General features: G+C 35.0%; 1 protein-coding gene across 1 annotated transcript; it reads right to left on the bottom strand.

Moving 5' to 3' along the window:
* Nucleotides 1–661: 661 nt before the first annotated feature.
* Nucleotides 662–21,206, bottom strand: HJURP (Holliday junction recognition protein). The gene is made up of 13 exons (XM_068693721.1): nucleotides 21,066–21,206; nucleotides 20,681–20,747; nucleotides 19,247–19,311; nucleotides 18,280–18,307; nucleotides 14,096–14,151; nucleotides 12,678–12,717; nucleotides 9,813–9,874; nucleotides 8,835–8,933; nucleotides 7,981–8,041; nucleotides 5,422–7,022; nucleotides 4,821–4,884; nucleotides 3,556–3,640; nucleotides 662–1,421 (listed from the first exon to the last, which is right to left on the bottom strand). Exons 1-13 carry the CDS (start codon nucleotides 21,141–21,143, stop codon nucleotides 1,295–1,297), a joined length of 2,433 nt encoding a protein of 810 aa, XP_068549822.1. The 5' UTR covers nucleotides 21,144–21,206; the 3' UTR covers nucleotides 662–1,294.
* Between the last annotated feature and the right edge of the window lie 310 nt (nucleotides 21,207–21,516).

Below are 21,516 nucleotides of genomic sequence, written 5' to 3'. Positions count from 1 at the left end.
AGTCTCTTTGCAGTGGTATCTCAAGAAATACTGGGAAATAATTACCTCAATAAATCTCCCCCCCCAAAAAAAGAGGTAGTTAATAATGCGTTTCCCTAGTGTCCATTCATACCTGGGGCCAGAAGTGAGCCACCACAAAAGCATAAAGCATCTCTAAAAGACTGTTGTTGAAGACCCTAACATAGGAACAATGAGGGAGGGAACGTGTGCATATGCGTTGCAGAAGCCACCCACTGAAGTTTATTGTCTTACCCTAGAGTAAGCATTACTGAAGTTGACTTCTTGTTCCATTCAACACCACTTAAAAGTAACAAAAAAACTGGTTTTAAGTGCTATAATAATGTAAAAACAAAGAAATAAGCAAGCAAAACACAAACAGCAGAACACCAAAACACAATAAAAAAAAAAAAAACATGCCCAGAAAGGAAGTCAAGGAAAACTATTTTTCCTTTTCTGAAGCCTGGAAAGCTGACATTGGGCAATGCTGATAAGAGAGTGCATTTGACCTAACGCTTACCACTAAAAAAACACCCCCTTGCCAAGAAGGAGCACAGCAATGAAAGCCTGTGGGATCCTGCCACATCGTTCTCATGTATTTGTTGTAGGGTTTGTAAACTTGTCCTGAGAATTTATACCTAAAATAAAATTCTGAAAACAGGTATTAGTTCAGAGTATGTATTTATTTAAAATATATGGTATGTCAGGTATGTCAGAACATAGAGATCAAATCTAATATTGTATGAAATTTTATTGTACAATCAAATCTGGTGAGCTACTTAGAAGATTACACAGTAAAACTGCATAGAAGGCACATGAAAAGTTACAGTGTATAATACTGCATTTGGACCACCCAGCCCAGTTTAGATTTCTTTCATGCATCTAGTACTGACACATCAATAAAGCAGGAAGGGGGTGGGTGGGAATTAAGCAGACACAAAACTTAAAATTGCAGTATTAATAGATAAAAAAGCAAAGATCCTCAGCAGATAAAAAGATAATACAAATCATGTTCTATTATTAAAAACAATACCATATATAAAATTTAAATTAACTGAGACATAGAAAGGAATATTGATTCTTTGCAATACCTGATGAAGCCCAAGGAGTAGAGCATACACTGTCAGAAGGGAGGAACCAGCTTCTGAGAATTTTATATTTATATTACAGGGAAGTACAAATCAGGACTAATTGTATATTACAATAATGTTCTTCCATACTATGGATCTTGTACTTAAAATATTTAAATTATTAATAGATCTGTGATTCTTGGAAAAAAATAAACACAAATCAAAGATTATAAAACAATATTTTCTCTGTAACAGTCCATGAAGGTTCCTTGATGACTTTTGACCAGGACATCATCCAAAGGATTACTAGGATTTTGGTCTTTTCCATTGGCGTAACTTAGTTTTCTTGATACCCTGTAAAAAATATTTGTTTAGAGCATAAAATAAATTACACAAAAATACTATATTTGCTGACTATATGATGAACAGAATGAAAGTGAAACAACACACTAATGCAAGATACATGAACACCTTGATTGTGAACAGTAGCAGGACTCCTTGCCTGCATTCCTATGCGTGTTCAGCTGAAGAGGAAGCTTTTCATCCTATGTCAATTTCAATATCTCAGTCAAGCTATGATATTAACCTAAATTACGTTAATGTAACTATGTATTAAATTTTCAGATGCAAACACTGAATGTATTCAGAAGTAGCTAAAAATTAAAGATACAAGTAAATACAATCGTTTCTTTGCTAGTTACTTAAGAAATGGCATTTAATTTTTTAAGATCTATTTTAAACTAATTTGGTGTACATTTACAATTAAGTATAGCAGTGTAGTTGTAGAACAGCATACCCATATATTTCCTTTTCTGAAAAAGGTCTTTTCCATAATCAGCTTCTAGATACAGGCAGTAGAGTTCTAGACAGGAAAAGTCTCCTTTCCTTTTCCTTTCCCAGAAGTGTGTCTTCCTCTCCTCTCCACAAATAGTTATTACAACAAACAGCATTTTGCCACCTGGCTTAGGCATAAAACTTTTGAGGGTTCTGAAGCCATTAAAGAGCTTCAGTCCTGGCAAGTGTATTTCAACCATAGAAGGCTAAGAATATCACACCACAGGCCTAAGGAATCTCGCCAGCTGACAGACCATTTTGGCTACATATCAGCAAACGTGTGTTTGTGTAATTAAGGAACAGAGCAATAGATTTTCTTCCAGATGGCTTGGCAAGAAAGCACACAGTGACATTCTGATTTCCTACACTTCCTCAAACTTCTCTTCTTGCATGCATTAATGAAAGGAAAACCTTTTCCTTCTTGAGAACAATTACTAATTGAATAGGGAGGACAATTTAGTGTGGACTTGGGGAAAAAAGTAAGGAAATAAAGGAATTAAAAACAGAGCAGAAATGCACTCAGCTAAGTGGGTATATTCAAGATCACTTAAACATCCTTTTATAGTCACCAACACACCTCCATCTTCCACTGTATCAGAAATAATGCCAATAAAGATTGCATTTGGATTATCATACACTCGTAATGCAAGCTTTTAAGTTTTAATACCATCTTTGCTTAAATGGAGACTTTTTTGATATACAATACAGCCTCTTTCAGATTAAGTTCTCCATACAAGTAGTTCAAAAGCGCACTCAGGCTTCCTTAGAAAATCAAAATTTTAATTTGAGCACTGTCATTTTTATTCTATTTATTTATTTATTTTTAGTATTAGCTGTATGATCACCTTAAGCGTAGTGAAAGCATTTATTGACTTTTAGTTCAGGAAGGCAGTGTATCTGATGGTGCCAAAACAGACTTTTTGGCAAAAAGAATGTCAGAAATGTTTCATAAAATAAAACTGTTTAAAGAACTTGTAATATTTTTTAATCCTGCTATCTACTGAATTAGTTACTAATTGAAAACCGAAGAGATAGAAACTTTTGCAGAAGTCATATTTTCTAAGGAAAATGGATGTAGTAGGCCATTTTCCAGGGTGCTGAAAGGAGTTTTCTCCATCCAGAGATGTCAATACATTGCCAATAGTAATAACAGAACAGGAGGCAAGGATCTCTGATACCTTCCAAACATACCCATTGCTTGTTTACACAGAGCCAAAATGCACATAACCATGACCAACTGCACAGAAGCTGGCTTTTGGAAGTCCATCTAAATGGCAATATACTACGCTCTCCAGAGCTTAAGGATCTGAGAAAACTTGTCAGCTCAAGCACACAGCCAGAATCAAAACAACTATATAGTCACATAGTGGCTGAAATAATAAATATCCCTATAATGAACACAAAATAAGAACTGGAGTAGCTGATCCCTTAGGCCCATCTTGTATTCAGTGCCACCCATGTTGGTCTCTGGCTAGTTTTGTCCACACTTGCCTCCTAAAGTTCAAGCGTGTAGTCTTAAGCTTGCGTTCTCTCAAGCATCCATGCTCATTTTCATTATATATGCACTCATTTAAGCAACAAACCCCCTACATTTAATATAAATGTAGCACACTACGAATTTCCTCTGAAATTTCTTTTCTCCAAAGGCACTTACTTTTGATGATGTTTCTGTGCACTTCCAGGACAGCTGTAATTGTGTGTTGTCCTATGCCAGCTAGAGGCATCAGCAGTCCCAGATTCTGGTGATGAAAGACAGTATCAAAGGGGTAAGAATGATGCTACGTAGCACAAAGAATACAATACACTGTAAAAATACTAGCCTGTTAAGACACTGGTAATAATCACCACTTCAGTCAGAAAATTCTCTTCTGGCAAAACTTAATTTCAAAAACAGTTTATACCCTTTATTCAAAAGCCTCAAATATATTTACATACAAGCTAACTTTTTTCCAAATACTTATTATTTAATGACCATTAGAAAAAGGTACGAGGAGGAGAAATAGTTATTTCCAGAAAGAAAATGTGACAGAGTATGAGGAATTAAAATTTGAGTAAGGCAAAATAAGACAGATCAGATGCATCTCAAATAATATGTCACCTCAAATAATCCAATTCTTTGTAAAAATTATTTATTGGTAATGAAAATGCAGCAAGGCAAGAACCATACAAACAAGTTCATTTCTTCTGCCATTTTCTCTTTGTATATCAGTTAACAACTTTTTAAGTAATCTTCTTCAGTATTTTCCCTTGCATGTTAATTAGTTATTTGATGACCCAACTCATAAAAATGAGGTATAGAAAAGAAATTTAATCAATTTTGACTAAGCTGGAAAAAAAGTTACATCATGTTAAAAACATACTTTAACCAAAATCAGATTATTGAAGGAAAATTATAAAATTAGCATCTAGAATCTTAAACTAATTTTACTGGTCTTTCAGTCCAGAGTTAATCAAGTGATACTGTCCTGACTCAGCAAAAGTGGTCTTTTTCAGATCAACAATCTGATTCACCTAAGCAAGTAACAATAGGCGTGCAACAATGCAATTGCACATTTTTGTAAAGCTTAAGAATCCATGCATTTGATTATTCAAGTGCAGGATTAACAAACTATCCATTTCTTACAGAACATTTATATATGGAAAAGTAAAGTTAGAAAAAAAAGGAAAGAAAACTAACAGATAATAAGCAATAGTTTAGTAGGAAAATTCCTACAGAAAAAGTTTCTTAAATTACTGTTGTGAGATTCAGGAAACCATTTTCTACTTAGACTCCTTACTTATTAAAGAAAAACAAACATCTAATTATTAAAGAGGAAAAAGATCCGTCACCTAGACAGGGGTCTATAGAGAAGATCTACAGATCTACCCTTTAAAGAAATGACTGGTAAAATAATAATTCACAAAGCTTCTGAAACTAACCTTTCAGGGAAATAACAGGACTAACAAGAAAAGTTCTATCTGAAGAAGCGTGAAAACCAGAGTCCTGAAAATAAAGCATAAACATACCACATCAATGAAAACACTCTATTATTATTTCTCAGCTTGCCTTAGAAGAAACAACTTGAAACTTGGAAATAAGGGCCTGATTTAAACAAGTCTGGTAATTCCAAAAGAGTTTTTTTTTTTGGGTCTCACCTTGCTAGTGTATATAATGAATTAAAAAAAAATAGTTTCAGAAGGATAATCTGTTAATTAACAGTCACTGTATGAGAGTATTTTAACCAGTGACTGAGTATTAAAAGTAAGAAAAAATCCTTTGCTGAGCATTTTAAAACCACTTTCCGTGTCAATAAATTCAGCGAGCTTCCTCACAGGATCCGGGAGACCTGACACAACTTGTATTTTGTTTAGCAAATAAAATCCTCCCAAGCTCACAAAACAACTCCACCCAAATAGCACGGGAAATAAATACGTGGTCACTAAAGACCGAATCCGTCTAAAGGCTTGAATCCATTTCTAAAGTATTTCTCTAAATATCAGCAAACAGTACACAATCACTTTTTATAATGTCCCACAATACCTGATTCTGACAGTTGTGACTGTTAAAAAAGCTGGTGCTACTGCCATTGTATGGGCTCAAAAAACCCACATCAACTGTTTGAAGATTTGCGTTTTTCCTGTGAGAAATTTGCTGATGTTTTGTTGGAAAAAAATAAGGTTCAGGTATATTTTTCAGTCTCTTTACTGGTGAACAAAGAAGATCATTTTGAAAATTTCCTAGTCTTTTAACTCTGGGAATTGCAGATAAAGATCGAACAGGTGAGTTAACAAGAGCATTTACAGTTTCAGACACCTGTATTCCTTCATATTTCCTTAAATTTGAAGCTCTCTGAAAACCAGGAAGTTTTGAAACTGCCTCACTAGACAATTGCTCATAAATCTTCTCAAATGCTCTGTCATACTGTATATTGGACCTCACAGACCCACTGAAATTATACTTCATTAATCGTCCTCTCTCTTCAGGCTTCTGTGAGTTTGAAAGTGGTTTTGTCATTGTCAAAGGCTTTTGGATTTCTTTGGAACACATTTTGTAGTAGAGTTTTTCAAATGCATCTTCATATTTCTTGGGCATCTTTGAAGGACTGTGCTTCATAGACAACGAGGAAAATGAGTGTCTGCGCTGGAAAGAAATCTCTCTTTCAGAAATTTTTATCTGAGGATTTATGACAAATGTATTTGATGCTCTTGCAAGAGAATGATTTGTGACAGGTGCAAAAGTGCTACTATTGTCATTGAAATAGCAAGTAGATGAACAAAATCCTGAAGTATTACCAGAAGGGCAATCAATTTTCTGAGTTTCACTCTCTTTTACCAGAGTAAGCGCTGTTGAGTCTGAACTGGCAGTAGATGTTAAAAAAGGGTATTCCAAAGAACATTTGTAAGCCAAGTTACCACTTGGGTTGCATTTCAAATTATTCAGTGAGACAGTAGTCGGTAATGGATCTTCAACTACAAATGTCTCTCCCATTCTAGCCAAAACATTAGGAAAAACAGTCCATTCAGGAACGTTTTGTCCCTTTCCAAATAACAAATGATGATCTACACTTGAATTAGAGCAGTCCGTTTCCATTCCACTACTGTCTAGGTAAGAATATGGTACCAGACCAGATAAATTATTAATAGAACAGTGATCATCACAAGGTCCACTATTCACATTTACATTATTTCCTGAAGTTTGATTCTGGATGTCTTTACTACCACTGCATATGCCGGGTAGTGCTTTCTTCAGTTTAAGTGGTCTGAACCTCCTTATTTTGTCTACAGTGACATTGAGCTTTGATCTTCTAGGACACCATCTTTTGTTCCTACCGTGTCCAAACATGTATTTAAATGCTTTTCTCTGAATCTGCTTTGTCATGAGCTTTATCAGTGTCTCTACCATTGCAGGGTACAAGTCTGCAAGAGTTATATTGCTCCAGGAACATTCCTCATCTGCAGACTGGTATTCTTCCAAGACACTGTCATAGCAAGTTTTATTAATTTCTTGAAAAGGTTGAAGTCTGCGTACAGTTATTGTATCTGGTGAAATGGGGACACCAGCAAATTGGAACTGGTAAGGCCTGGATGAAGAACATGCATTTGTCAGCTCTACTTTCTTTCCGAAAACACTGGCTTGGTTGCCTATCCAAAAAACAAACAAACAAACAGAAAACTTAAATCGCAAAAGAAAAATCAGAAAAAAAAATTAGGACATTTCAGTAACATGTTACATGACAAACAATTGCAAGTGGTACATATATTCTTTATGTGCTAACAGATTTCATTAAACTTTTCTGCCAAGCTAAACGGATGATAACATACAATTAAGGAAAATTAAAATATCTTTTTAACCACATTGAATTAACAGATTAAAGATGATGGAAATTAAGTATTTCTATGGAATTTCTGTGGAAATTAAACATTTCCAAATATTGAAAAAAATATTTTAAAATAATATAAAGATAGAAAACATCTTAATTGTAGAGGCAGATTGTTTCACCCTCTAATTCCTAACCAGGAGGAACAGATTCTACAGATTTTGTTAATCTATTTCCATATTACTTGAAAGCTTGGTACTTAATTAGTACCAGTGCAGCTTCCCTTGAAGTAAAGCATGAGGAGGGTAATGTTTTTTGTAGTCTTTAGGCTTAAAATATTTACACCAAAATTCTACCTAAGGTTTGCTGGGGCATGTTTGGAGATTTGAAGAAAGAAAGCTTGCTAGTGAAGTAGTTCTTCGTCTACCAGAAAACAGCAGACCCAAAGCAATTCCTCAAATTTAAAGTAAATAGTACCAAAAAGTCATGCTTCCATTTAACCGAACTTAATTCTGCTGAATTTTGTAACTACGCATTTTTCTGGGGTTGTTTAACAAAAGCTGCTTTTATGCATACACGCTATTTATTTTCTGTTTTTCAATTACAGTGTGCCATAAGCAAAATCATATCTAACTTCTTGGCAAGAAATCTGCCTATAGAACTGGTCTGTTGGTTAATTAGTCCCTGTGTTTTCAATAAATTAAATACTTATTTCTAATCAATTTCAATTAAAAAAATCATAACTATCATATTCGACCCACAGACAAGAGATTTAGTTGTACCTGTCATTACTTGCATTGGTGAAACTAAGTGAAGATCTTCTAACAGTCCTTGAGGTGCTGCCTGAAAAATAAGTGAAATAAAAACCAAAATACATGAATCCTGAATTCATCCTTGATTTTTGCATGTCAAAGGTAATATAAAAATCTTATTTGTGAATCCTTCTACCCTCTCGTTACTATGCTTGGTCCTGTGAAGTAAAATTAAAAAGAAGTAAACAAAAAAAGAAATCTAGTCTAAGATTCCAGTAAGAATTCTTGAGAATGACAAGTTTAGTCTTGGAAAGCTATTATAATCTTTGCAAATTCTACATTGTATATAATATTTTATTCATTTTTCTTAAATATTCGATTGTATGCATATGTATATTTATGTATATATATAAAACTATATATTATATATTATGTATATTATATATATATATATATATATATATATATATATAATATGAATAATTCACATATCTCTGGCAACTTGAGTAGGAAATAGATGCTGTAGTATGTAATGTAAAGAAAATAAATTTAAAAGCTCAATTATTTCCCCCCCCTCTACAAACCTCAATATTTAGGCATTTCAGAAGACTTACTGAAATGAAACCCAACTCACACATCAGGGTAAAAAGAACAAAGCATAGAACTCGAAAAAGAAGCATTTGCATATTGTCTGCTCTTTTTCTTATAATTGTTGCTGCCATAGATCTGAAATACTGTGATATTTATGTAGACAGCAAGCAGAAGAATTGCAATAATGAGAGCAGCAAGTTATATTATGATTCATTGTACTGCGCATAGTTAGAGAGTCATTATGTTATTCTAATTAGCAAATAACTTCTAACAGAACAGGAGAAATATGTTACCGTAATCCACTTGGGAATTCTTCTTGAATCATCCTGTACTATCACATCCACTTGAACTTTAACTTCTTCTGGTATTTTCACATTATCTACATCCAGATTCTTGTGGCGGGAGGGAAGGATTAAAACACATAAAAGGTATTGATACAGAAGAACACAGACGCATTACTTAGATATGCTTCAAACTGGTGTTATTTGATAAAGATTTCCTGCCTGCATAAAATTTATTTATTTAATGTACATTTCACATCCAAACAAAAAAACACTCAAGAAGGAACTATGGCAGAAAACAAAGATAACTAGCTAGTTAATTGATCCAAGGAAAAGCACATGCTACCTCTTTAAGGTCAAAGACATGAAAACGCCTGGAACTAACTTTTGTTTTTTGCTAAACAAAACAGGAAAGTAAATATTTTTACAAACTGAATACAGGATTAGAATGGCTTCACACACAAAGCATATATTGTACTTTTCTTCACCACTGTAACCTGTTTGGGTAGTCCTAATACCCATAGTCTAGCTTTGGCAAACAACAGCAGAATATTCCATTCTGCTTTTGTTATGATGGTCATTATTTAAGGTTTGCTTTTTAAAATCATGTTGCTCTGTTCTCCTGAGAGAATCTACGATAAAGAATCATATTTAAAGTGTCTTCACATTGTGATTATTTCTGGTTATTCTTTTTGCATACCCATAATAAATTTTATCAGAAGTGCCTGTTCTGTGCAATGAATTGATGTTTTGGGATTATAAGTATACTAGAGAAAACCATACATAATTACTTCATATCATTCTTCATGACATTATTTATTGAATGTCTCATTTGCTATATTGACAATAAACGTGCATTAAGATGCAGACTGCAGAGTCTTATACTGTCAGTGCATTAACTCTTCAGGCACATATACGCTGTTCGAATAGTTCAATTACTTCTATTGAACATGAACTTATTCCATTATATTAAACACCAGAAATTTTTACCTGGAAGTGGATGTCTTCAAATCTTTTTCTTACTGTAACTAGATCAGCATCACTTTCTACATCTGCAATTTGAACATAAACACTAAAAACGTAGTTTAACTCAAACAAAACCAAAATCAGTTTTTTTGGAAACAACTTCGAAACAACTAGTAACTCAAGTGGTTTCATTTCAGAAAAGTGTTTTCTACTATAAGGCTTTTTATCTGTATTGCATTCCTTTTAAAATCAAATTGAAAAAACATGATTTATTGACTCATAAATAATTTTGTGAGGGCAACAAAGAAAAATTAAGATAACTTGTCTGTAACCAGTTCAAGACATATGCTAGCCATTTCAGAAGGTAAAATATTTTCAAAACACTGCTCTTCAGGAATATTCACGCATCATTCCCACTTTCATCCTTCTACATTTCTACTTATTCCAGCAACAACAATAAGTTACAACAGTGTTACATGCTTGCACCCATGGATCCTTTTCTTAGTTTCTTATTATCAAGACAGCCTTAGAATTGTCTAAAACTTCTAACTCACTTTTTAGATATTCTACAAGTATTTTTGGAAATGATTTTGCTAGAGGTAGCCAGATGTTTCCATTAATTACTAGCCTCAGTCTTCCATGATAACAGAACATTTGACTGTATTGTAAACCCTGATTTCTCAATTTCCTTCGCTGTTATGTATTTGTCCCATGATTATGTTTACTTCAGGAAAAGAAAGAAGAGGGAAGAATAACCCTAAAAGGGAAAATAATTACTGAAAAAAAAGTCTTGTTTATGATATTGAGCACATAATTGGCCCTTCATACTTTTTTTAAACCACTTAAACCAAAATGAAAATCTTTTCCATATAATCCCATAATCCTTTTACATTCCCTGTCATTGCAGTCATCACCTAAAGCTCTGTGGGCTGCTGCCATCATAAAGCTAGGATAAAGATTCATACGAAATAAACTGTTTTTAGAGGAGCTACATGATTTTGTATCCACTGGTGTAAATGTTGATCAGTCAGAGGGCTGGCTTTGACAGTCTAACCTGGGTTGAACTATTTCATTAGAATGGAAACCCATACCTGCCAGGTTGCCAGTTTCTACCCACATGACTAATAGAAGACATAGTTGTGGGCATTTTATCCACAGTAAATCAGTTACTAAGCATCCATTTTAGAGAAATTAGTAAGAACTTTAATATTTTAGTTTGGAAAAGTTTTGCCCACCTATTCCTTTGTAACAGATGATACTCTTTTTCTACTATATAGTCTTCTTCCCCAGTAGTTAAGCACAAAATTGGCAGACTGCTCTCTAAACAGTCACTGAAATGACCAGACTAGACTACTACAAGTATAGGATAATCTGTGAGATAAAGGTAACAGTTCTAGTGTCCAAGAATGTTTCATTCCATCATGCCAATCACTGAACATTAGAAAAGAGTTTGCATCATAGAATGAGCTGGTCTGTAAACTAATTCAATACTCTACTAGAAACGAAATCTCAAAAAAAATGTGATTTTGGTACATCTTCACTGTATTCACAATCAAATCAAAAAAGTCAAAGCACTGGAACATTATCAGTAGAGAACCATGGTACAGCACAGAATGGAAGGAAGTGAAATATTTGCTCCAGGGCATCTGAAGGTGTTTAAGGGCCAAGAGGGGGCCAAGAGGGAAGTCAGGCAACACCTTTGTTCCTCAAATGCAGAAGCAAATTAAAACAAAAACGCCCATTTCTCTCTGGAAAATTTGTCTTATAATACAGGAACTTATTTCACTGTAAATGCACATGTAATATATTAATATTACCTAAAAGATCTATCATACTGAAGAGATGAACATTTCAGTGAGGGGCTTACTGCCAAATTTAAGTTTTGACTTTGATATGATCCTCTGTTTATCTGAGTGTATTATAGCTTAGATAATTCGTATTCAACTTCCCCCTTTCTCTCCAAACAACATGATTTTTCTGTGATCCTAACAGATGCAACAGGTTTTTCAAGTATCACTATGCTTTGCTATGCTACTTCCTGTGAAACCAAAGGAGGTAGGTCCTAATCATTTTCCCTATCAAGGGTAGACCAATACTTACAGCTGTAGGTGAGAGCTGTTTTACTTTGTACTTGCTGCTGTTGACAGCTTTTGTAAACTTTTAGAATAAGAATAACGTATAACGTCAGAAGAATCACTGCCTTTACTTAGGAGTGTGAAGCATCCCATAAGAATATTAAAGATGAAAAAAACAACACCAAAAAAGTTTTAGCTAAAGTAGCTAAACTGCTCTTTAAATCATTAAATGCAGAGTACACCTAGTTCTAATTTAATTTATGGAAAACAGTATGTTTTTACACGAATGAGAATCAAAAAGTTATTGTGCAGTAAAATATTGAAGTATTTTTAAAACAGTTGAAGATTGTTATTACAATCAAGTAATTATTTGGGAATACAAGATTAAAAACACTAAAGCTTTGCAGACAGGCCACAAGACTGTTACTGAAACTTACAAATGTTAAATAAAATATAGCCAGCCTCCTGAAGACATAGTGGCAGTTGAATTTAGTATTCTTGTTAACTGGGCCAGTAGAAACTAATGTCCTGTTTCCACTCATGCAAAACTCCTGATGTCACCGTTCCTTTCAATTTATTAAGAAAATGCAATTGAACATCTTCTACATTGGATTTTCAGCATATCAGGTATTCAGGACTGAGATTTAAAGAGAAATGTGGACATTCATAGCATTAGAAGTACTTCGGGCTCCTGTTATTCTCTACTTTGTGAACATGGATGAAAATTACTTTTACTGTATCATAGAATTATACAGAGTAATTATTTATAATCTTTTGTTCAAAAAACTATTAAAAAGTAAATTACAAAACTTACCTGCGTCAGATACATCCACAGAAGAATTCTCAGGAAAATCCTTAAAAGCAGATGAAAACAATTTTAAGACTAAGCAGTTAAGCATAAGCTATATTAACTAGCCTGTAGAATTCCCTGCTTGTTACCTGGGAAAAAAAAACAAAACAGTTGCATTCCAGAAACTATGTCCAAATGACACTATCTTTATCAACAAACCTATACACAAATCTGTCTTACTTCACATCTGATTATACAATGGGGAAAACTACTTTCTTATCAGCCCTTCTATATTCAGATGAGTAATGTAAAAAAATAAGAAGCTATTATGCAACAAGAACAAAGAAGAATTGACAAATTAATTTTAATTACCAAAACTTTACCAGGAAGTACTCAGGGTTCTCTCTGTTTCCATGTAATTTGCCCACTCAAAGCAGTTCTCTATATAACGATTCTTTTTTTTTTTTTTTTTGCATAAATACTTATTTAGAACGGAAGAAACTTTTTCAAAATGCTTACAACCCACATCTCAACAGAATTCGCCAGAATTTTGTTTTAAAAAAAGTGAATGACCAATCAGTCTCTTTATAACACTCTTCAAATCCTGACTATTTTCTCCTTAAAACCACGCATCTGAAGAAGTTACTCTAGACACTTAGAGTTTACAAGTACTAACAAAAAAAGCTAGCCACGCACTGCCTAACTAAGAAGGCATCTGATAGCTTAAAGCTTATGTCTAAATGCTATCTTCTACTTTAAATAAACCTGAAACAGGAATTCAGCTAAAATCCATGGCTTATATCAGAGTTGATATTTGATACTCCTAATATCACAATGCGACATGTAATTCTATGAAACATACATAAAAACTACTAAAACCAACACGTGTTACTCACCAAAAATTGAACAAAAATAAAACTGTTAACTTTTAGTAGAAATAAAGAATGTTATTAGTATACTACTACATGGATTCTGCTCAAAAACAAACTATCCTATCTCACTGCAGTTTTAGACAAGTACAAATACTGGTCTTTCAATCTTCTTTGAGACCTCCATCAAAACGAAAAGAAAAACTAATCACAAAACAGGCTATTTCTGTCCAACTATGGGCTCCTTCAAAATATTAGAGCTAGATTTTCTTCCTGCATCAACCGCAAATAATAATTGAGGCACCCAAAATATTACTGGGGTAAGCATGGAAGGATTATATTCTGAACAAACAGGGACATAGGAAACAACAAAATGCAAATTCACCATCACAATATGCATTAATTCAGCAATTAGTAAGTCCTCTAAATATAGTTTCATAGACCAATAATTTTTTAGCTTTCTTCTAAACACAGTTTCATAGATCAATAATTTCTTAGCTTTTAGCTTGTGACTATGAAATTGTTTTTCCTAACAAGGCTTTAAAAAAAGTAGATGAAATAGAGCACCCATACTTGATGTACTGTCGAATGTCCATCTTCAAAATCACCAGCATGTTGCTTTGACATTTCTTAGTGTGCATATGGAAGAAAAAATACACACCCATTAGATAGTTGACAGATCAATATTGCACATGAACTCATGAATTCTCCTTTTATACATAAAACACATATTTTGAACATATTTAACTCAAACATTTAACAAATGGAGAACCGAAGCAAAGAACAGACAAGTGACAGAACAACATTATCATCAAACAAAGTAGAGTAATTCTGATCACAGTCATACATCTAAAATACTATCCATTTTCTTCTTAACCTATGAAGTGACACAGAAAAAGAAATTCGTCCCTTTTGGTATGACTTGCAAAAAAGAAAGACAACTACAACTTTTTTTGCGCACTTTCATGGCATATGTTGAGAAGAGAGAAAGAGACTAATTAGTCCTGAAAAATGGGGGTAGAATCCCCAGTCTTTTATTCTATGATTCTATTTCACCATCAAGGGAAGTTCAGATTGATATTAGGAAAAGATTCTTCACTGAGAGGGTGGTCGGGCACTGGAACAGGCTCCCCAGCAAAGTGGTCACTGCACCAAGCCTGACAGAGTTTAAAAAGCATTTGGACAAAGCTCTCAGACACAGGGTCTGATTTTTGGGTGGTCCTGTGTGGAGCCAGGAGTTGGACTCAGTGATCCTTTTTGGCAAGTAAGCCTTCTAAAACTGTTATGCCTGCCTTGTGTTACAGATAGGCCCACCAGCGATCTATTTTTATTTTCTCCATTTATTTCATAAGAAGAAATATAAAGAACAGTCTAAGATGTTCCATATTTCACTAAAAATCATTAAGCTGATTTCCCCTTTTGACATTTCAATCTATATATTATTCTACATTAACTATAACAATACAAGTACTCAAGCTGATTTCAATAAAATCAAAACATTAGACCCACAGAGAAGCAGCTGTCTTCAAACAAATCTTACTTATGCATAAGCTAATTTTACAATTAGCCTCTAAGTCAGATATTGTTGTTACTAAAATTATTCAAGACTGAAAACTGTTTTGACAGTGCTGAAAAAAGTTACATTTCTAACTGTGATCTTGTTAGATTTAAAAAGGGGATCCACAAGCTACAATGCCGGAGTCTGTATACAGACCATATGATTATGACATGCACCTAAGAATTACTGCCTACATCTAGTTAATGTTCATAACACACAAGTTACAGAAACGGGATCTTCCCCAAAAGACAGGATCTGTATCTTCAAGTACAAGACATGCTTATACTAAGACTGTAGCAGGGACTTATCATGGATGGACGGATGGACGTGATATATCATTTACATTAACTCTGAGCCTATGTGCTTTAGCAGATATGCTTATACTACTCAAGATGGTCATCAAAGAAATTTCTGCTCAATGTAGAATTTATTATTCTTGTTTCCTCTATATTTGTTTCCAGATGAATTGACGGCAAATAGCACAAGGAATTTACGTTTTTTTCTACCCTCCCTCTCTAGGTGGCAATGAGATGTATTTAACATCTAACTGAAGCACATGGATATTATTTACTTTTGTAAATACTTCAATTTATTTAATAGTGTTAGGCAGATATCTAAAGATTTCCCGTTTCCTAAAAGCTTCAAGTGTATGAAGAGGAACCTAAACATGCCATCTACTCGTTCTGCCCTTCAGGAGAACAACTACAGCAGGAACAACTATCATAGAATCATATGCCTAACTTGTCTCTAGAAGTTTAACCCATTAAGAGCAACTCCATAATCTCTAAGAAACATCTGTCATGGCTTTCTTTTATTTACGTTTGGAAAGCTTTTCTAATATGTTTAACCTAGGGATTCTCTTGTCTTTTTTTTTTTTTAATTCCTTTTTTTTTTTTTCTTCTTTTTCTGACTCCGTCCAGTTAGCCAAAACACTATGCAAACATAATGGGACAAAAAATTGATCTCCACTATTTTACACATAAAAACTCCAGTAAAGCATCCTTCATAATACATTAGCAATATGTTTTTAAAAGCTGAATAAAGCATTTTTCTGATGTGTCTGAGCTAGGAACACAGAAAATCAAGATAACACGATAATGACCCATTAAAATCCCTGCTGAGCAAGAAGTATGAAACGCCACAGAGGGTGTTCTGTTTTACAAAGTTCTCTGCTCAAGGAAAGAACGAGTTTTATATCAATAATACATTACCAAAATATTGCTTTTCCTGTACGTTGAAATTTAACATAGAAGGTTCTCCCATACTCAGAACAGCCATACAAAAACCACTCAAAGGATTGTCACGCGAGCATGTAAAATTTCATAGGGCTACCAGGCTGTTTATCTGAATAGTGAAAATCAGTCTAGCAAAACTCAGAATTGAGAACTGAAGAAACAACACTAATAATACAAAAAGGGCAGAGGGGGCATCATAAATATTTGGATACTATAACAATGCTTTATATGTCCACACTTCACATTTAAGTAACCTATTTGAAAACACATGGTCAGGAAAATCTAAGAATACAGAATAAGATGAGGTAAATTGTGCATGCTTAGCTTCAATAATCCATAGCCAGAACCTGTTGGTGATATTTTTAACACCAACCACAACAAGCCAGTTCAAATGCTTACAGCGTGTACTTCTGTGTTGAAATAGAAAGGTCAGTGCAAGACATGGCTTGCATTAAGTAGAACAAAATCAACGAGATTCTTTAAGAGCATATAGAAATATGCATATATAAATAACAATGTGTAAGAAGAGGTTTTTCCGTATGCCAACCACTGCTAACACCTCTGTTATTTCTCCACCTTCAGTATTTATATATTTCTTCTCTATGACAACTAAAGCATAACTAATCACAGAATCACAGAATTTCTAGGTTAATATATAACAACTAAATAATAAATACTGCTGAGTTGTATTGAAAGCTGTTAAAAGTATTTAGGCTATCAAACTTCTGTTCCTCTACCTCATATAGTGTTCTGTATTATAAATATACAATTAATTAGAGCTGGTTTTTGTAGCACTAAGAATCCTCCAAGAGGTAAAGTGCTCTAATAAGAACTTCAACACCATTCAGACCTTAGGTCAAAAATGAACACTAACATTCTCTAGAAGAATTCAGGTACTTTTCTTTTAAAAAACTACCTGCTAGATGCTCTTGCTTTCTGAGACTGTAGTAAGAAAATGACTGGCTCGTCAGAACCATCAGCACACATTTCCTAAAAATTTCGGTCAAAAGTCTGGACCGTGTTTTTGAAGCAGCACCTTATTTCCCAGCTCAACATTTAAATTCTGTAGGCTGATTCAAAATATACATACACGAACCCTGTATAGACAAATTTCTGGTAGGATTGTAGAGGAGGGAGGGAGGCACACATTGCATTTTGTTTTGTCTCCAAATATTTAGCATAAAAGACTCTTGGCTGAATACAATAAAATAAACAACAGATCCTTAACATCTTAATAAAACAAAGCCCAACATACTTTTACTGCATATCATGTCTCCCCCATCATTTATCCCAGTAAAAAAACATTTATTTTGTTGGAACAGAGAATTTCTTTTCAGAACAAAGGAAAAGGGAGAAGCATAATCTTCAGATGTTAAGTAGTATCAGAACTACACTTCCTGTGCAATCTTGATTTAATTTCCATCATGACACTTAATCTCTAATTAAACATCTACTTTTTCTGCAGGTAGTCCGATTCATTCAGCGTACAGAACAATCTGCTAAATTTGTGATCACTCACTATGCAACTTCACGGGATTCTTTCAACACGTATTTTTGAATATGTCTACTTGCCTTGCCTAGTTATTTTCAGAAAGCTAGCAAATTATAAATTCTTCTGTATGTACACCCAGGTAACTCAGGGTAGGATTTTTAGATTCAAAGAACGTCTGACAAAAGCTAAAAATACAAGATAGAAAACTGTCTGTACAATTGATAAGGGGAGATAATTTTAAATCAAGTTGTGATGATATCAACACCAATTATAAATTACTTATTTTAAAGATTTGTGGCTACATTTCAGAATCCTTATGCACCTAAGTGTTGATGTGTTCATTTGTTTGCTTGTTGTTTGTTTTTTAAAACCAGTGAGTATCCTAAGGAATTTGACATAAAAACGTTATATTTTCTATGAAATCAAGACTCTTTTGGATAATTCATAGCACTTTTTTTTTCAAACACTTTACCTGTATTCCTTTGACTTCCTGTTTGATTCTGCAATTATAAACAGAGGAAAAAAAAAACATCAGGAGAACCTTAGAATACTAACTGAAGCATTTTTCTTTGGTATATCTTACAAGTTGTCACTTTGTAAATAACCATTCAGTTTGCTTCAGCTTTTGCATCATCTGACCAGAGAAGCAACAAATACTTGGTAAAACATACCTGTCATTCAATTCTTGCCATGCTGTTACTATTAAAAGCACTAGAAAAACATAAGCTGTAGTTGACTTCACACGCATGAGAGGCTACAACAGAATCCTTACAGTCCTTAATGGATTTAGACTGTAAAGTTGTGCAGCCACTTGTTGCAACGCTTAGAAGATGATGCACAAGATATTCCCAGAATTTCAAAAGGAGAGAAACACAACCACATTTGCCGCCATTAAATCCACTTACACCTCAAGACTGAATTTCACTCCTCACACCATGGGGTTCAGCACAGCCTCTGCGTTAACTAGTAAGGCACACTACTCAGCTTTACTTTCTTGACAGGTAACATAGGGAACAGAGCAGCTAGGTGACTTTTATATGGTTATTGAGAATCACGGTGCTTTTGACCAAATTCTCTGTTAAGCTCTTACGAAGGAGTTTAGGGAACAGATTAAGAAGTGACTGCTTGTTTAATATGAATACTTGGAAAAAGAGCATATAATAAACAGGCCCACAACACTACATATGGGAAATACTTCTCCAGGTTAACAAGTGGTATTAACCAATAATAAATACATCATCTATTTCTATCCATCTCATGTGATGTTCTTAAGCAACCTACCCTAAAACCTTATTTTAAGGTAGTTAGTGACTTCATTAATACCTCCTGCAAGTATTATATGGCATAGCAAGATTAGAATCTACTCCTATATAAAATACAGAAAAAAAAGAAAGAAATATTACTATATTTTGACTGCATAGTAGGACTATATTAGATACCTGAAGTAGTTTCTTCTTCCATTTTTTAAGACTCTTGTTTGATACCTCCCCCCATTGCTTTGGTCCTATAAATAACAAGAGATGTTTATTTAAACAGCTTTTCTTGTAACACTATATATCTATACTGAGTAGTACTCTAACAAACACATAGAAAGAACATATTACATAGTAACAAAACATTACCGAATCTAAACAATCTCCAATCCAATTGTTGAAACAAAAACTTATAGGAAAACAAAACAAGATAACATTGTAATTTCAAGTCATAATTGAGAAGCTGGTTAAAAAAAAAAGTAAAAGAGAATCAAATAAATCAGTCTAACAACACTCTGCTAAAACCTAAGAGCATTAACAACCCAGATATTATGAAGATAAAAAAAAATACAACATATATTGTTTTATCTGAAAAAAATAAGGTGTACTTAGCGCATGCAGGCTATATGGCATTTGAAGTTATTTAAAACCATAATCAAGGCTTTATGGACTAAGATCCATATTCACAGAAAGCATATACAGAAGTTACTAAATCAAAGCCATAACCAAGCCTTTTCAAATCCAAGACTTTATATTACACTGTTGTATCTATGCAGGAACCTCACCCCGCCCCCAGCCTTTGGTAAATATTTGGTACAACAATTACATTGGGCTTGACCCTGTGTTAGTACCTCTTGGGTATGTGTAGGAAGCTGTTCTTTAGGAGAATTGACATGGCAATTACACACTGTAATCCACACCTCACTAAGGATAAAAACTGGCAGAACATCTCATCTCGCAGTAACGCCACCCAACTACTAAGTCACAATTCCCGCTAAAACTCAGGGAAGTCAATTTTCAAAGTTTCTTTCCCCTCAATAAGCTCTTTGTAAGTATTATTCACTGTGTAACAGATTGACAGTTATAACCAAACACTAGAAAAATATGACATGGCATAACACCTTATAGATTTATGCTAACCACATGAACATTCAATGAAAAATTGAAGAAGACACTATCTACCCATTCCACCCTGACATTTGACGTGCTGGAAATTTATCATCTTACAGCAGCCTTCAGAATGCTAAGCAGACCTGAAACTACAGAATCCAATCATGCATATCAACTTCCTGCTAGTAGCTCTGTTCCTTTGCTTCCTCTCATTCTTCTCCATTTTTATTCTTTCATTCCAAGTTATTCAAACATTATCCATTGTTTTCCTGTACTTTGCTACTAATTCTTTTCCATTGCCTAAAACGGAGCACACGATGGACTAAAAAGTTGTGTGTGAACCATCTCTCCAGGTATTTCTAACCAAAGTTTGCAGATGAGATACCACTCCTTAGTGCAAAACACCCGATATTTGGTGAAATCTCATGTTATGTAAGTGCTTGCAGCTGTGTAATACGCAGTATGCTTCGCTAAGTCTAAACACGTAGCATAGCTTAAAGAGGTTCTTACCATCAGGGGTGTCAAAAGTGAGGGTTTCCATGGAAATAAGAAAATCATCTTCAAAAGGACGATTATACTAAACAAAAAGAACCACTCAAGGTTAGAACAAATGGTTAACGAGGCTTTTAACAGGCATTTTAAACAACTTTGTTTCAAGCCAGGCACGAAACTGACAGCGAGCTGCTGCCTTACTGGCATCAGCCGGGAGCCAGCGACCTGGAAACAGGAATTCCAAGAAAGATAAAGAGTTAAATAAATAAATAAATAAATATATATAATGTTTTATATATATACAGCAGCCCCACCCGTCCCGGTACCCAAGCACCCGGGCTGCCAGCAGGACGCCCGGTGCCGGCCGGCCGGGAGGCTGAGGGGAGGGGAGGGGAGGCCTCACCCACTCCAGGATGCGGTTGATGGAGGCGACGAAGCGGGCATTGCTCTGCCGCAGCCGCTCGCCCAGGTCGGCGGCCATGACGCGGGGCCAGGACACCCCCGCCCTGTCCCGCCCCGCGCCGATTCAAACTGCGCGCCGCCCGCAAAGCTGCTCGCTTTCCATTGGGTCTCGGTCGCGTCAGTCCCGGCCAGGCAGCCTATCGGAGCGCGCAGCGTCAGCCCTCCTGGCTCTGATTGGGTGGTACGGATGCCGAGCGCCCACCCGCTGTCGCGTCGCAGTCAACACGGCTCAAAATGCTGCCATCGGGCACTGCGCTCACGGCTGACAGCGGCCGAAAGTCGTTGTTCTACCTAGCAACAGACCCGCCGGGAGCTCCCATTGGCTGCGGTGTCAGCCGCGGGCTGCGCCGCCCACCCGCCCTCCGGCAAGAGGCAGAGCCGGGCCGTTCCGT

The sequence above is a fragment of the Anas acuta genome, chromosome 1, assembly GCF_963932015.1.
Source record: "Anas acuta chromosome 1, bAnaAcu1.1, whole genome shotgun sequence".
NCBI lineage: Eukaryota > Metazoa > Chordata > Aves > Anseriformes > Anatidae > Anas > Anas acuta.
Note: the sequence above shows the minus strand (reverse complement) of the source record. Positions and strands in the feature narration are given on the sequence as shown.